The sequence below is a fragment of the Dromiciops gliroides genome, chromosome 6 (genome assembly GCF_019393635.1).
Source record: "Dromiciops gliroides isolate mDroGli1 chromosome 6, mDroGli1.pri, whole genome shotgun sequence".
Lineage (NCBI taxonomy): Eukaryota > Metazoa > Chordata > Mammalia > Microbiotheria > Microbiotheriidae > Dromiciops > Dromiciops gliroides.
Genome location: NC_057866.1, coordinates 39,030,903 through 39,048,988, shown reverse-complemented (window position 1 = coordinate 39,048,988; position 18,086 = coordinate 39,030,903). Strand labels below are relative to the sequence as shown.

At 41.3% G+C, this 18,086-nt stretch overlaps 1 protein-coding gene across 1 annotated transcript in view; it reads left to right on the top strand.

Moving 5' to 3' along the window:
• The window catches only part of ELP4 (elongator acetyltransferase complex subunit 4), a 242,931-nt gene extending 227,230 nt beyond the window's left edge, over window positions 1–15,701 (top strand). Inside the window, 2 exon segments of the mRNA XM_043969894.1 lie at window positions 12,847–12,855; window positions 12,857–15,701. Of these exon segments, the coding sequence (XP_043825829.1) occupies window positions 12,847–12,855; window positions 12,857–12,979 (132 nt within the window). The 3' untranslated portion in view covers window positions 12,980–15,701.
• Window positions 15,702–18,086: the final 2,385 nt, after the last annotated feature.

Sequence of the window (18,086 nt, the reverse complement as noted above, 5' to 3'; positions counted from 1 at the left end):
TATTAGTTATAATAGCAATATAATTCAAAGCAACTACACAAATTAGAATTAGAGCCTTGTCTCAAAGAAATTAGGAAACAAGTTAATAAAAATTGAAACTTGGATGAACCCACAGCATTAGGAGGCCATTTCAACAACAATAACAGCAACAACATTCAAATAACACTTTTAGGTTTTCAAAGCAATTTTTATATATATATATATATTATCTCATTTTAGCTATGAATACTTACTTGGCTCCTGGACACTGAGAAAATAGGTGAATATTTGGTGAGTTGATTAAGAAAATGATTATGGGCCTGAAAAACTGCCAAAATGTCTCAGAAATTCTTCTTGACATTACATAAAAATTTTGCCCTGATACCGTTTAAAACCACATGTAAACTAACTAAATTTATTTATATCCTCTAACTAGATAATGCTAATACTTTTTGCATTATTTTCCTTTTAAAAAAAAAAATGATGCTCGGGCCCTGGATTCAGGAGTACCTGAGTTCAAATCCAGCCTCAGACACTTGACACTTACTAGCTGTGTGACCCTGGGCAAGTCACTTAACCCCCATTGCCCCTCACCAAAAAAAAAAAAAAAAGATGCTCTTTTTACATCACATTCTCTTTTCCTTGATGCCCCCCTAATAACAAAGAAATATATGTAAGGAAAATAAAACATCATTTGGGCCACATCTGACAATGAATAACCTAATTCCATACCTGGAGTCCCCCATTTCCCTTCTGAGAGGAAGTAGCACACTTCACTTCAATCTTATGAAATCAAGGCGGGTGCCTATATTGCTCAAAGTTTTGAAGCCATTCAGTGTTGGAATTTTCCTTTACATTATTTCGAGCATTGTGTACATTGTTCTCCTGGTTCTGCTCACTTGGCTCTTCATCAGTTCATTCAGATCTTCTCCAATTTCTTTGAATTCTTCACACTCATAATTCTTCAAATGTCTTTACCAAATTCTATTATATTCATAGCCCACAATTTTTTCATCCACTTCCCCACTTCTACCACAAAAAATTTCTCCAATAAATGTTTTTGCACATAGGACCTTTCTGTGTTTTCCCTCCTTGGGGATATTTCTTCTTGTAGTATTTTGCTGGGTCAAACAGTACAATTTAGTGATTTTTCTGGTATAATCCCAAATTGGTTTTCCAGAATGGACAGTGAATTCATGGAAATGTCTTCCAACAGCTCCTTCACCACTTACATTTTGTCATATTCTCCGACCTGATAAGTATAAAATGAAACCTCAGGCTTGTTCTAATTGGTATTGCTCTTACATTGCATGAGTAATTTAGAGACTTCTTTACTGGGGTCATGGATAATTTGTATTTCTTCTCTTCAAAACTTCCTGATCATATTCTTTGAGCAATTGACTCTTCTCAAATATTTATACTAATTCCTTGTGTGTCTTGGTCATCAAAACTTGATGATATTGACCAAAAAAGATTTCTATTTCTTAATGACATTGTATAATTCTGCCTCTTACATATACTTTATGACCCTGGGCAAGTCACTTAAGCCATGAGCCACAGTTTCCTTATCTTTAAAATGATATTAGTAATATTAATAATACACCTTTCTGCTGCTGTTATTTATGTCATATTGTATTGTGGGTTTTATAAACAGTGACCTTAGGCAGGTCATCTTGCCTGTCACATCCTTAATTTCCTTATATGCAAAATGAGGGTGTTTGATTTCATAACTTCCCCAGTTTGTGTTCCTGCCAGCAGGTTGGGTCCCCAGAAGGTGGACTGTTACTACTTTCAGGATCCTAAGAGTAACCCTGTGGGTAGGTATCCCACTAACTAGCTCACAAGCACCCACCAATGTGCTTCCCCTTGCCAATCAGCCGTAGTCTGTTTACAAAAGCATTTACTCAAAAGAATGTCAAGAATAGCAGTTACAAAGCATTCCCAAATCCAAAACAAAACCATAGAACACCAAAAAAGCTGGAGTACATACCCAGAAGTACACAAAGTTGGTAGGGGTAGGTGGGGGAGGGCAGGAAAGGAGAGGCTATGAGCCTGAAGTATGTACATGGTAGGAAATATAGATGGCCAAAGCAACTCACACAATTGCAGGGCCTGGATAACCTTTCACAAAGGACCAGTGTCTCATGGCATTGATAGACAAACCACTTAGGTGCTCAGCTAGGTTGGCCCTTGAATGGTTCAGAGTCTTAGCCGGACATATCAGTCCTCTGCTGGGCAAGATGAGGCACTAGATGCGCCTGCTGCGAGGCTGACCCAGACAGGTCATTTGGCGCCTGGACTCCTGCCACAGTGTCACAGACAAGCCGTTCGGCTGCTGGGCAGCTGTTGCTCCCAGAGCTGTTGCCTCTGCTGTTGCAGTCCGCTCAGCTGTTCGGGTCCCCTTGGGCTGGCTCTTCCATGGAAACTGCAGTGTTTCAGCTACTGTGGTGCTGTGGCTGGGTGGTACTGTGCTCTCTTCAGCTGGAGTGTTACAGTGCTCTTCTTAGCTCCAATACTACCTTCTCATGCCCTTGGGCCTCTTCTCGTTGACTCCCCCAGAGCCTCTCAGCGCTGAGGTTTGTCACCTCCAGGCAGGGGTTGGGAGAGGCCTAGCCTCACCTGTTCTACCATCCTTTCGGGGTTAAAGGTGTTTTTCCTTGACTTAAGGTCATCAGTCCCAATTCAGGTAGATAGACTGCTCTTGAGGTATTATTTGGATGAGTGGCTGGGGACAACGGTGAGAATACAGCACGTGTCCTACAATCAGGTTCATAGTCTTTCCTGGTTTCTTCATATACCGTGCCTTTCCTGAGATGGAAAACTTTTTTATTTGCATCTGAAGACCTTCCCCTTTACATTTCAGGGTCTCTGTCTTTAAATTCCTCTTGACCTTTAAGCTTTGCTGAAGTCTCCCTGTGAAGACTGCCTAAACTAGGTCAGCAAATATAATTTAGTCAGCCAACAAGTTTCTTAAGCACCTGCCATATTAAAGGGGCCAGGCTGACTCTCTGTCTTCCTTTTTTCTTGGCTCTCCTCTCTGTCTTTGTCTAGCCTCCCATTTCTCAGCCAAACTCCTAGCCTTCCACTGCCTTTGCCTTTAACACTGTTGGCCACTTTCCCTTCTCCACTCCCTCCCTGGAATTCCAGGACACTCTTCTCTCCTGGTTCTCCTCCTTACCTGTCTGATTTCTTTTCCTCCATCTCCTTTGCTGGTTTATCATCCATATCATACCCCCAACTCTCAGTAGTCCTCCAAGACCGACTCTGGCCCAAATAGCAGTTCCATGGTAGAGTACATAGAGACCTAAGTTCAGATCAGACCTCAAACACTTACTAGCTATGTGATCCTGAGTTAGTCACTGAACCTCTGTTCGTCCCAGGTTCCTGAACTGTAAAATGGGGATAATAATCACCCCTACCCTGCTAGGTCGTTATGAGGAACAAACACTTAGCACTGTGCCCGGCTCATGGCAGGCTCTGTAGAAAGGCTCATTTCCTCAATCCCTCTCCTCTCATTTCTCTCTTCACTCTCTTGGTGACTTCATTAGCTCCCATAGGTTTAATTATTACATGCGGAAGACTCACGGATCTATATACCCAGCTCGAGTCTCTCCCCGAGCTTCATTCAGATCTCTATCACCTATTGGACACATCAAATTGGATTCCCAAGAGACACGCCAAACCCAACCAAAATAGAACTCATTCTCTTTTCCTGAAAACCTACTCCTCTACCAAACTCGCCTCAACATTCTTCCAGTCTCCCAGGTTCGCTCCTTCAGTGTTATCCTCAGCTCCTCTCCCTCCCTCCCCCCAACTCCAGCCCATCCCCCACATAGCTTCTCTGACCAGTCACCTCCTACTCAGTGAATTCCAGGGGCTGCCTATTGTCTCTGGGACCAAATACAAACTCCTCTGTCTGGTTTTTAGAGCCCTTCACAACCTCGCCCCAGCTTATCTTTCCAGCCTCAGTGGGCATTACTCCCCCTCACTCACTCTGTGATCCAGACAAGCCCACCCTTCCCTGTGTTCCTCACATGACACTCTGTCTCCTGCCCCCAAGCCTCCTGGAGTACATGCTCTGAACTTCCACGTGTCATAGAATGAATCCCTCTCTCCCTTACAAGTTCTCAGACAACAGCTTCTGCTTCATTTATCCTTCCTCCCTAATTCTCTTATGCAGGGAGTTCCAAAAGTTGGAGCATGGTCTTAACCTATTCAAGTTTAACCTATACCTGGGATGCCCTATATGTATATTGTATCTTGTCTGTGTGTACTTCTGTGTACATGTTGTCCTCTCATAGAAAGTAAGCTCTGGGGGCAGCTAGGTGGCACAGTGGATAAAACACCGGCCCTGGATTCAGGAGTACCTGAGTTCAAATCCAGCCTCAGACACTTGACACTTACTAGCTATGTGACCCTGGGCAAGTCACTTAACCCTCATTGCCCCACCAACGAAAAAAAGAAAGTAAGCTCTGTGAGAGGGGGTCTTTGTATCCCCAGCACCTGGTACAGTGACTGCTCCAGAAAAGGTGTTTGATAAATGCTTGTTGGAGGATCTATTGCTGAGGGCTAGGACTACAAAAATGAACTGAAAACCATCCTCTGCCTTCAAGGGACTTAGAGTCTGCTACTAGGGAGATATTAACAGAGATGACTAGATGTTTTCCAAGGACCCCTGGAGTTCTGGTGATAAGTGATGATATATAACATTCCAGTTACCTCCATTCACCTTAAATATTATCCAACAACTCTAAGGTACACGCATATATCACATTCCAAGCACACACAGGCAGCTTGCCAACAGGTACTCCATCCTGATGCTTCCAAAGAAGCTGTCTAGTCCAGGTAGGGCAGAAATTCTAAGGAAAGCCACTAGAACTGGGCAGAGCAAACAGCTAATTGGCAGTGTCTCACTGCTGCCAAAGTGGGAGTTCTTCATCAGTTGGGATTGGTTGGGACCAGATAGGTTGATAGCGTACTCCCCAGCCAGTATTGGTCATGTATAATTCCACTTCTCTATGGACTTAGATCAACATAAGATGCCTCCACTTTGTGGTCACCTGCTCCAAGGAAAGAAAAAGGTGGCCACACACAGGCATTCCCTAGACCATCTTTTTGTTTAGACATGAGAGTTCTTCACAATCTGCTTTCAAAGAGGTGGGTCTGGAGGCAAGACAAGAGTTGTCAGTTATAATTGACGGTCAGAATAATTGCACACCTGAGCATTTTTAGACAGACAGCCAATGTAACACTCTCTAGCTCCCTGAGACTTTTATCTAATTTTCAGTAAATGAAGAAGAGCCAAATGAAATGTTTCCATTCAGAGGATCCAGGATGAACGTGACATTTAATAAAAACAATTTTAATCTCAAATTATAGTGAATGAATTGGAGCCAAAAAAACACAATCCAGCCTTAAATCTAACTGTGCTTGGCACCGTGGGCTCTGGCCATTGCCATGTAGGGCCAAATATGCATTTGCTCATTCAGAGCAAAGATCCCCATCGCACATTGCTTCTTCTGGCCTATTCATCTACAAAAATCAAACAAAATGTCACCAAAGTTAGGACAAAAGCATCTTCAACACCTCAGAATTCTCTCCAAAAGTAGGAAGATTTACTAGCAACTAACAGGTCATGTTACCTCTTGGGTTTTGCTTTTGCTTTTCTGTTCAAATAAATACTTTCCCATCCTATGAAAGGATAACCCACTACAGAAAGTACTGATGAGGACACCAGAGCACAGGACTCTGTCAGACCTGGTTTTCCTTCATCTTCTCCAAGGTTGTTCCTGGGAAGATAAGGAAGAAATATTTGATGAAGAAGAAATTGAAGGGACTGAAAGTTGTGTGATATTATGATCGATGAAAGGAGGCGAGCAGTGTGTGTTTAGAGAGAAGACTTAGGAGGGAGGGGGGGAATGTCACTGCCGTCCTCCAGGTTTGAGAGCTCTCCTCTAGAAGAAGGAGCTAAGGCTTGGCCTGCCTTAGAGCAGTGGGCAGAGGCAGATCTTAGCCCAGTGTGAAGGGAAGTGTCCTGTTGGGAAGTGGAGTGGCGGGCCTAGGAGAAGAATTGCTTATCACTTAAGGTGTCAAGTGGAAAGTGGGTGACCGCATGTTTGGGAGGCTTGAGACTTGGGTCCTACCAGGTAGAGGCCCAACTCTAAACATGACCCTGTGACCTATGACTTTTCCCCGCTTGTGTGCCGGCGGGATCTCTGTTCCAGCCGGACAGATTGTACCAGCTGTGCAGCCTTCTTCGGGGCATGGCCCAGGGCAGGAAATAGCTGGGGAGGGGGCAGCTGCAGCAGAGATCCCGAATGAATGTTCTCAGATAATGATGATTTGGCCATAACTCTCGCCTTGAGCTCCTAGTGCCCACATTCCCACGTGCCAAAAATCGATACATGGGCCAGGCTCTTGTTGGTCTCCACACCAGATACTGCACGGCTGCAGAAGCTGGCAAACAATTCTCAAGAGGAAACCAACACACAAACCCAGATGCTTCTGAGATTCTGGGAAGGGAACAAAGGGTTTTCTTCCCTCTATGCTCCAAAGTAGAACATCGGGATTATTATTTTTCAAAAAGGCTCAGATGTCAAGATAGCCTGACTGTCACTTTGTTGGTTAACTTTATACAGTGAGGTTTTATTCAGCATTCCAATGACCCATGGTCTTGTCCGTGGGAGTATTCCTTCCACTCTCTACAGCTTGAGAGATAGTTTTAGAGAGAGGTTAATTATCCCTCCTCAGTAGCCTACTTCTCCATTTTTCCCTTCACATTCTCTTTATTAATTGTCTAGAAACTGTGGGGACCAATTTTTAATTGGAGAGTGTTAGCTAAGCGGCTCACTGCAATATTGGGGCAAGGAAAGAGACCGGCAGCCTTCCTCAAAACAGAACAGGATTTATTTTAACAAGAACGAACTTAAAAAAATAATAACAAAAAACCACAAACAGGATTAGTAGGATCAAGAGAATGGAAATAAAATGGGAAAAGGGAAATTATACAACCTGAGAAAATACCACTGCCCAGGAATCAGCTGAGAATACACAGCAGAACTCCTGTCCTTCCAGCATCCAGCTGGAATGCCCAATTCTCCTCCCCCCAAAACCCCACACAGCCCCAGCCAATGGGATGGCTGCTCTGACAGTCACATGACTGCCCTCACTAGGCTTCCAATCATTATAATTTTGCCAGGCCATGTAGGCTTTCCACGAGTAGTGATGACATGAGGTGCCAGTGCCATGGCAACGGCTACAACCAGTGGGTGGAGCACCATGCAGTTTGTGGAGCCCCAAACCAGTGCACATCGAGGCATAAAAACCTCAAATAACAATTAATTCTTTACAAAACAATTGAATCTTCAAGATCCCCCCAAATCCTTAGAATGATTGGAGAAATCCTGTTCAGCTATTTGACAAGGTACTTCCATCATTCATGTTAAATTACTCCTTGCACCTGGGTTGGGGGGTGGGGGAGGAGTCAGGGTCTGCTCCAAGGCTGCACACTGGTGCAGTAGAAGTGGTATTTGCTAAGAGTTCCTGCTGCTCAGGAGCCATCAAGGAGGGGAAGAGGGAGATAAAATCTGGGCTTCTCTTGGACTCTCCCTTCTTTGACTTCTTATCTTTGAGTCTTTACCCAGCGGATGCTGTCTCCATTTTCTCTCTCACATCTCCTCCTCTCTTGTCCAGGCACTCATATCCACCCGCCAGAGAAATGACATCCAGGACCTCACCTCCCCACTCCATTCTTTGCAGCAGGGCCAGAGGACTCCTACTTATTGACCTTGTCATTCCATTCCCCTTAGAAATATGCCTGCCATTCATGGCCTCCGAAGTCTGACCCACCCTACATTTCCATTCTCATTTCATTTCATTCCCCAGATTTGACGGCTGTCTCCCTTTGAAGAGGCACTGCTCTTTCCTATGTCCATGCCTTTGCACATGCTCTTCCTTATGCCAAGATGTTCTCTTTACCTATTAGCATTTCACCCATCTCCTCCAGAAACCCTTTTTCCTCCTCACTCCCCAGACAGTAATGATTTCTCTCCATTGTATTAGACTTGTTTTGTTTCTTTGCCCTCTCATAGACTCTAAGTTCCATCAGAGCAAGGACTTCCCCCTAGCACCTGGCACATTGCCTTTGTACAGAGTAGATCCTTTAAAAAATGCTTTCTGAATTACGAATAAAAGTAAAACTGACAGGAAAGAAGTTCTCTCCTTTTCCCTTCACAGTTTGAAAGTCAAGGATGTCTAAATCAGTTAGCGTAGTGTCCATTAAGTTAAATTAAATTACTGCAATCTAGCTCTGCAGCAATAAGGTAGAGTAAGGACAGTTGGGAGTCGTTGGATGGGGCCACCCAACTCTTCCCCTTTGCTATATTTGTAAACTTAGACTCACAACCTCTCTAGGGTCTCAGTTTCCTCATATGTGAAATTAGGGGGCTGGACTAGGTGACCTCGAAAATCATTCAGCTCTACGTTCTGTGAGTCTGTGGACCTGTGTCTTGGATTTATGCACTAGTCAGTACTCAGCATAGGTCTTGGCTACCCTTTCTACATTTGCTTTGCCTACAGAAGATGCTAAATAAGAGTTTGGGTTACTCAACTGCTTCACTGTGCCCCTTGAAGATAGGACCAGAAGACATGCACATCTAGTACATCCAAGCCAGAAGGGCTTCAACAATTGGCCCCTCAGTGGTCTGTGTTGTCTTCTGAGACCCCTTCACCCAGTCTCATCCCACCGGAAGGCTCATCCCAGAAGTTGGTTACCAGGCAGATGGGGGGGTTTTAACCACAGAAACCCTTCCAGAACAAGAATAAGCCTTGAGCAGGGAGGAGCCCACCAATGGTACAATCAAAGCTCATTCAGAGTGTTGAAAATAAGAGCTGGTTGTTTTTTTGTTTTAATGTACTACGTGAGGATCAGCCTAAGAAGGGGGAATCCAGAGTGTGTAAAAGGTTCTCTTTCTTCCATTGCCTTGTTATATGACCTTGGGGAAGTCATGTCCCCTTCCCTGGACCTCAGTTTCCTTGTGTGTACAGTGAAGCAGTGGGCTACATTAGCTCCAAGATTCCTTCTCTAGCAATGCATTCATTTACTTTAGGTTTCTTTTTAAAACAAAAGGTGTCACTATTAAGAATATTTTGAGTACATGAAGTTCTATAATGCCTTTGAATCTGAGCTATACAAATTATGATGATTTCAGGAACTCTTAGTAAAACAGGGGTTTTTAAAACCTTTAAATCCCTATTTACCTGCTAGGATTAAAATGATGATTAAAAAAATAAATAAATGGCAGCTTGTGGGTTTTGTCTTGGCAAAATATGAAATAAATATAAATTGATTAAACTTCTTTTAATAGGTATTTACCTACAATTTGTCTCAAATCCAGGTATAATCTAGATTCATTATCTTGCCCCTTCTGTCTCTGAGCTGCAAGTGGTGAGCAGTGAGCTTGGCAGGCTCGCAGAAAATGAGTTAGGAAGGTAAATGTTGAGCCAGGAAATCCATTCCTGAGTGGCTGTGGGTGAGCTGTTTGATCAAGGGCTTAAGGAGAGACAAGCTAGCTGATGCAGGCAGTGACCCTGACCCTCGAAGGGCTGCTGCATAGACCTTAAAGGATCAGAGGGCACTCCTATCTTAAGGAAGGCAGTGATACCTAGTGGAAATGATCTGGAAGTCTGCTTCTAGGACTGGCTTGGCTTATAAATCCTCGGAGATTCTGGGCGAATCACCCCCTCCCTCTTTAAGGCTATTTCTACAGGGCTATGGTGGATTTTTGGCAGGCTTACCCATCCATAGCCAAAGTACTTTGCCAAGTTCACTGCTTGGTGCTCTCAGCTGTGAAGCAGAAGGGGCAGGATTATCCAGCAGTATTACCTCAGATAATCTAACAGGCCTGTGTAGACAGAAGTGAGGCTCAAAGCATTTCACAAATTAAGCAATTCACTTTTGCAGAAATATCCATAGCTTCATTTGGAGCTGGAAAGAAGGAAGGAAGGAAGGCAGGAAGGAAGGAAGGAAGGCTGGCTGGCTTCATAGGGGCAGTGTAATCCATCGAGCGGGCAGCAGGCAGATTTGGAAAAGGCAGTACTAAAGCTCAAGGGCTTGCTAGCATCCTTAAAGACCATCTCCTTTGCTTCTAGAGAACTGGCTAAAATGCCATTTCAGCAGTGTGGGTTTCACAATGTAACAGTGGGATGTATTCATGGCATACTTGGCATTGGTCAGAGCAGCCTCACGAAGGGCATTCTTGTACAGTGATGATTGTTTTACATCATTCCTCTACGACACCCCAAGGTGGGCACACCACCTAAACTCTCTCTGAATACGTGTCTTCAGTCACAAAAGGATTGGAATGCATTATCCTCATATGTACACAAGGAATAAGGTTTTTGAATTTTCTGCCTTAACAAGATAGTTGTGAGTGTCAAATGAGATGTATGAGGGGCAGCTAGGTGGCACAGTGGATAGAGCACCAGCCCTGGAGTCAGGAGTACCTGAGTTCAAATCCGGCCTCAGACACTTAACACTTACTAGCTGTGTGACCCTGGGCAAGTCACTTAACCTCAATTGCCTCGCTAAAAAAAAAAAAAATGAGATGTATGTGAAGCACTTTGTGAGGACCTCCAAGCACTACATAAAGATCAGGCATTATTCTAGTCCTTGTAATCTTCTTGCATGTTAAAAAATTCACATTTTTAAACATTGTTTGTTTACAAAGCTCCTCTTCTATATGCAACCCTAGGGAGATGGGAAGTACATGTGTTAATATCTCCATTGGACAAGTGTGTAAACGGAGGCTATCAGAGGCCACAACTTGATCTTAGGTTCCCCTTTCCTGAACACCTATACCGTGCTGCCCTTTCTATGCCTTATGTTTGATGATACAATATTTTAACTTTATATAATATATGTGTGGTGTGTGTGTGTGTGTAATATGTCTATATATATATATATATTCTCTTGAAAAAAAATAAAGGCAGAGTAAGGAATCAACTGCAAAGGAGAAAACCTTTTGTTTTGTTTTGTTTTTTGTTTTTTTTTCTGCGGGACAATGGGGGTTAAGGACTTGCCCAGGGTCACACAGCTAGTAAGTGTCAAGTGTCTGAGGCCGGATTTGAACTCAGGTCCTCCTGAATCCAGGGCTGGTGCTTTATCCACTGCGCCACCTAGCTGCCCCTTATAAATTCATTTAAACATGTATGATCTCTTGAGTTTTATTCTGCTCCTGTGATTGTAAAAAAAAGACATTGTAGGGACTAAACTGCAATATAATGTGTAGCACACATTAGCATTAGACCCCCTCTGTTTTCTGCTGCCTCAGAAAATCCCTTTCACTTCCTGGGCCTCCGTTTTTCTCCTATGTCAATGAAAGGGGTTGGGCTCATAATTTCTAAGGTCTTTTCCAACGCTTGACATTATGATGCAGTGAACCACTCCACTATCCTTCCATCATGAAGAGAGGTCTATAAGCACCATTTTCCAACAGGTTCACAAACAGAAGACTTGATTGGCTATCATTGTTAGGTTCCCACTGTCCCTCAGATTTGCCCCCCCTTTCCTTTAACTTATTACAAGACACACCTCACCTTCTACAGCAGAGAGGTTCCTAGAAATTTAATGTTTTGAAATTAAATCTTATTCCCAGAGGCACTTTGGCATATTGGATTTAGTAACTGAACTTGGTGTTCAGGAATACCCCTCTTAACCTTAGGAGACACTTTAACACTCAACTAAGGGCTCTTGGTCCAGCAGAAAAAGTACTAGCTTTGGTGTATAGATCTAGATTAAAATCTTCGCTCTTTTAGGAAACTGTGGTGTTGGACTAGTCACTTTATCCCTCAATTTCCTCATCTGCAAAATTAAACTGTTAGACCAGATGATCTCGAAGACCCCCTTCCACCTTTAAATCCTACTAAGTCATGGATGGGTTGGAATCTTCCTCCTTCTTGACAAGTTCCAAATGAACTAGGGAAGCTTATATGGAAAGGAATTTGTTAGTGAATCATTTAGAAAAGGAAAAGGACCTTTTTTTTTTTTTTTTCGGTAAAGCAGGCTATAACTGTAAATAGATTAATGCAAAAGGGGAAAATTGAAATCTACAAGACAGTTTGAAAACCCTGGTACCTTCTGGGCCCAATGTACTTAACACTGAACAATGGTGGGCAAATGTGTCAAGCCCTAACACAAATTCTATGTCTGCCACATGAAGACACATGAAAACCATTGACCTTTGTTTTGGGAAGCACTTGGGTTTTTCCAGTGTCTGTATTTCTATGAAAAGTACAAGGTCCTGGAGACATTAGAGTCTAGATGTCTGGACATCAGGCAAACCTAATAGAAGAAAGAAGCATTTGTGAAAAGGTTCTTCCTCCCAATTCCCTACTTATTGAAGCCACATTAAGTTGCACACAGAACACAAAATAGTGCTTTGCAGCTCTGACAAGATTGTTTAATGGTTCTAACTTTTTCTTCTTCCCCAAAGCAATTTTTTTTCCACAAATTTGCTGCTATTTCTCTTTTCTTTTGCCTTGTTGTTTAAAATGTGTGGCTATTTAGAACCACAATTTAATTGTAGTTGAATAAAGAAAACTTAAATCAGTTTGGGGTTGTGCTCAGGAAAATTTCCATTTTAAGATTTTTTTTATCCCAATTCTAGAACGGCTGTGGTTTGTAAAAATCTAGTAAGAATTGCTTGTAATTTTATGGATATAAGTCTGAGGAACTGTTTGAGCGGGAATTTTATATGCAAGGCTGAATGCTGATCAACAGAGCATAATATTGCATGCTGAAGTATGCTAACTAAAGCAAAATTAATTACTTTTTCTCTTCTCTTCCCCCCCCCCCCCAATCTGCTACAGCGACTGCATTTTGCCTCCAGACTTGTCAGACACAGTGAGCCGATCGAACAAACGGGATCTGGTGGAATCCGCCAAACAGCTGAGCCTGGGATGTGGCGTGACGGCTGGAGGCAAAGATCACTTGGACTTCTAGGCATTGCTCCTCACTCAATGCTCTCTCTCAGATTTCTATAACATCCTATTTTGGGGTTACCAATGGTTTATGTTAATGTTTTTCTTAATGATTTAACCCAACAATCTTAAAAATTGATAAAGGATTTTTTATGTGGCACCTGCTCTCTTCCTTATGTGTTTTTAGTCATGGTTTGGTTTTTTTTTCCTAGTAAACTGTAACAAATATTATTCCATTTAAAAGTTACTATTTAGATAATGAAAAATACCTTTCTCCTTATTGTTGAGAGGTGGGGAACTGCTAGGGCAGAATACAGTATACGTGATCAGATACGGCCACTGTTTAGGATAGTTTTGCTTGTTTTTCTTTTTTTACAAATTAAGACTAAATTTAGAAGAGGAAGATGTTTTCAAAAATAACTGTAATGTAAAAGCAGAGGGCATTAATAAATATTTTTATATTTAAAAAAGTTATACATTATATTCTCAGTTGGAATAATAATATTTTATAAATAAAAACAAACTCAACCTCAAAAAAAGATCATGCTATTCTACAGTGGACAATGATAGGCTTAGATTTTTTGTGTCTGTGTAAAAACCGGTAACACATAGTATATGGAAATCTTGTGAGATTCGTACAAGATGTTCATAGTAACTGAGGATCATAATTATTCTTTATTTCTGAAAACTCCATTCTCCACTGAAAATATTATAGCTTGGGCAGAGCAAGACATGACAAATTATTTTTGCAAAGGTATAAGGACTATACTGCATCAAAGCTAGCATGTCATGCATTCTGTTATGTAAATTATTAAATTGATAAAGAAACAAGATTTGAGGGTAAGACCATTGAAGATAATGCATCTGCTATGTTGGTTAATAAATGTATTAAAACAAACTTCAGTGATCCAAATTTGTTCAACCCAGAAAAGGAACTGATGGCCTTCTGTAGTTCACAGCAGTAATTCTAAACATTGAAAGTCAGCATTGTAAAATCATGTCGCCAAACAGAGGTCAAGATTGAAATCTAAACTGACAGTGATATTAATGCCAGGATACCCAAAAAAGGGCACTGAAGCTGGGTGGGAAAGTAGCACAGAACACAGACTTGAAGCCAAATGGTGGAAGATTTTTAAAAAACAAAACAAAAACACCAACTAACTCATCTTCCCCTTGCATCAGCTCTACCCTACCCTTCATTAGTAAATTCAGGAAGGTCGGTCATTGAAGAACTATTCATTCAGATCCTCCTCTGGGCAGGCCTCCTAAGAATGCGAGTTTTTTATCCATACACAGGCCAAGCTGCACACATTTTGTTCGAACAGATTTGTAGTAACAACTGTCTATCTTGAAGTCATCTTTCCATGTCCTTGAATTTTTTGTACATGTGCTCAAGGTGACCTGGGCACAGAATAGCTACCAATGAATGTAACTTACAAAGCAACATTTGCATCTTTCAGCAGCTAGTCTCTTTCTAAATGGGCTAAGACCAATAGTGAAAAAACTGGGTTTCCAAAATATATTTTCATATATGTTATTCTATTTTGATGTGATTATAACTAACGTTTTCAAGTGGCCTGCTTTTAATATGTTACAAATTTCACTGTTATTTGTTCTTGACCACATTGCATAAAACAAAGAGTTAGCTTTTAAAACTGTCTAACTAATATGATGAATGTCAATCACTTAAAAAAATCCACTGTAGCATAAACACATACTGTATACAGCTTTTATTCAGAATTAGAATAATTGAATCAATGACAGTGATTTGCTTGGATGTCAAATCTCTCCATCATATCCTGTCACTACCAGTTTATTTTTTGTGATAAAATCAAAAAGACTACTATTTTTTTTTCAGCTGCTATTTCATTAGTAGTAACAATCAGGGGTTTTTTTCTTTCTTTTTTTTTTTTTTTAAGAATGTCTCAGGGTTTTTTTTTTTTTCCGTTTCTTTTAATTCCTAAAGACACAAATTCTTATCAATTTTCTTTTCAAAACAAAGTTTCAGACCTTATCTGTCAGTTAAAATTTAAAGGCTTTGATATTTTTAAGCAAAGGTGTTTTTTAAAATCTCAACAGACTTCAAGAACTGATTTGGTCTATGCTTTATAAATAACTAAAAAAAAATACTGAACAAAAGCTTTGCTGTGTCCTTTGAAAGTAATTATGAACAATTTGAACGCATTCAAATGAATATTTGTAGTCAGGTTATTATTTTAACAAAACTAATCTTTTTTTTCCTGTATTGTAATTCATTTGATACAAACACAACTGAACAATTATGTTGGATTTGACTCTGAAAAGACGAACTGAAGTCATCAAATATGTAAATTGCTTGTCAAAATACTTAATAGGTCATTGATTGACTTCCCTGGCTACCATGTCTATAAAATTAACAGTCAATTACTAGTTAATATATGCTTTGCAAGTAGATAAGTACTATAGGAACTGAATATGCATATTTAAACCTTTGATTTAAATATAAAAAACTTTGCAAACTCAGTAAAAGTGTATTTGTAGCAATAAAAATATGTAGGTCTTGTGTAAATCAGATTCAGGTGCTTTTTTGTTGTTGTTTCCCTAAAAGGAAAGCAGTTCAAATTTTTTTTTCTTAACTTCAAGAAACATTATTTGTACTAAAACATACTAAGGTGACTTAGTAACTTAATCCCCCCCAAAAAGGGGTCCTATTTCTAAACATGCCCCTTTTCATATTAAATGAAATATGAGACATCAAAAGAGCTTTTTGTCTTTCAATTTTCCACTTGAAGAACTATATAAATACTTAATTTCAAAGATTTCATCGTGCTATTTTAGATATTTCTAGTATATGAACTTCAAAATATGGTATGTAGCATTAGTCCCTTCCAATGGGTTTGCCTCTCTCTAACATGAGGACAATATTTTGACTATTTCTGTTGACTCAGATACTTGTGATTCAGGAAAGTAAATTTCTCTATGGTCACCACAATGCAATCCTCCCCTTCCACTTCTTCATTTGCCATTTTTCCTCTTCCTCCCAAATCTAGGGGGCTCCCAAAATTAACTCACACAGGCTATGGTTACTTCCATAGCAGCCATCTGGGATCAGTCTCCTGGTTATCCTTTCATTTTAAAGAATCGCTCACATGTGTTCTCTCTCTCTCTCTCTCTCTCTCTCTCTCTCTCTCTCTCTCTCTCTCTCTCTCTCTCTCTCTCTCTTACACACACACACACACACACACACACACACACACACACAATTGATTTGATTAAATCCTTTAACAATAACATTCCCAAGGCATCCAATGACTCCTTTCCAAAGAGGGCCACCATAAACAGCATCCAATGCAAGCAGGACCAACCCTAAGTGCTTACTCTTTGAACTTTAAAACTGAGTGCCAAGTTGTCCAGAACTCAATTGAACAGCTGGATCAAAGTTTATCCTTTCACAAAAGGGAAAAGGAGAAGATATATTTGGCCCTGTTCAGCCAAACTTATTATCCAGACAGCCGGAGTGGAGAAGAGTCGTTTCTTCCATCTTGTCAACATTGATGCCCAGAGCAGAGAGAAATGAACCAGAAGGCTGTGTGAGGCATCTCTAAGATAAAAATCCATCCATAGAACAAGGATGAATTTTAAGTAACACTTTGCAAATCTATCTTGGGCAGCCCAGTTACAACTGAAGCAGGAAGAACTAAAGGCCGTTAGTAGCCAACCCTAGGAAGTTATTTCCCATTAACAGGAGGCTTCTCTTTTAGGAAATATCAGTCCTTCTTTGGAGAAAAGGAAATCTATTTTTGTGATAGAGATTTTTGCACTCAGGTTCACTTTGGTGAGAATGTTTATTAGAAGAACAATTAGCTTTCTCTCTTTTTCTTTAGGGCAAAACAATTCTGTAGAGAAATAATGGGTTATACAGTCCAGGAGTTCTATGAGTAACCCCTGAAGATCCCAGGCTAGGAGAGCACGGGAAACCATCTCTGAGGTGCTTCCATTTGTAAATAAATAAATATATCTATCTGTGAATAAATTAATCAAAATAAATCATCTCAACCGTGAACAAGAGGCCAACCTCTCCCAGGCAGCTGCTTTTGACGGCGAGGCACAGCTGAAGCAGCCTCAGGGTTTATGCCAGGTTGGCTCAGGTAGAGCTCTGCTCCCAGTGCCACACCACAGTCTCTCCTCTGGAAGATGAAATCCCCCCCCCTCCCCACCCCAGCAGGGGCAGCACCCAAATAGCTTGGCTAAAGGGTCTCAAGTTCCACCCAACAGCAGTGTCTTCTGGCTGAACCAGGCCATGTCCTCAGGGATGTCCCTGAGGCACAAAGGACAGATGCAAACAGAGACACGGGGAGGTTACCCCCACATACACAAGCACTCTCTATAGGCATCATCACCTAGGCCAGAAAATGGAGGGTGGGGTGGCTAAGGCTGGCTGACTGACAGTCCCAAAACAGAGCCCCTCTACAGGTCACAGAGCCGAGGGCAGGCCAAGGAGCAAGGCCAAGAAGCGCTGAACGTGCAGGCATGCAAACACAGCCTTGCGGTCCTTCACTACCATTTCTCTTTGCACCCTAAGTCCCCTGGGGAAGTGCAGACAGCAAAATGTCAGGAGGTGGAAATGTCTGCATAGGCATTAGAAGAGTAGGTCATTGTGTGTGCGCATGTGTGTGTATATGTGTGTGTATTAAGACATCTACACATACACAAGGGCCCTATTTCATAATCATGCATTATATATGCATGTGTATCCTTTGTGTCTACACGGAGAGAAAGGGGGGAAGAGAAGAAGAGAGGAAGGAAGAGAGAGGAGAGGGAGAGAAAAAATGGAGAAAGCGAGAAGAGAGAATCAGAGATACAGAATAAGAAAGGGAGAGAGATCAATAAACATAGGCCATTGAAGTGTGGGAAAACTCTATCTCCAGAGTGGTAATTTATAAAAAGAACAGAAAAGGCATAAATACGAAGATGATCAGACATGTTTGCAGTTGCATCGTGACAATTTGCTCCAAAGTGATCCCAATTATAAAGTATTACTTTTTAAAAGAGTAAGGAAAAGCTCTCTAATTGTTTTCTCTATTTCCTCTCTTTTGCCTTATAAACACACAGCCTTTTATGCACACATATGCAAGTACGTAAACAAGCAA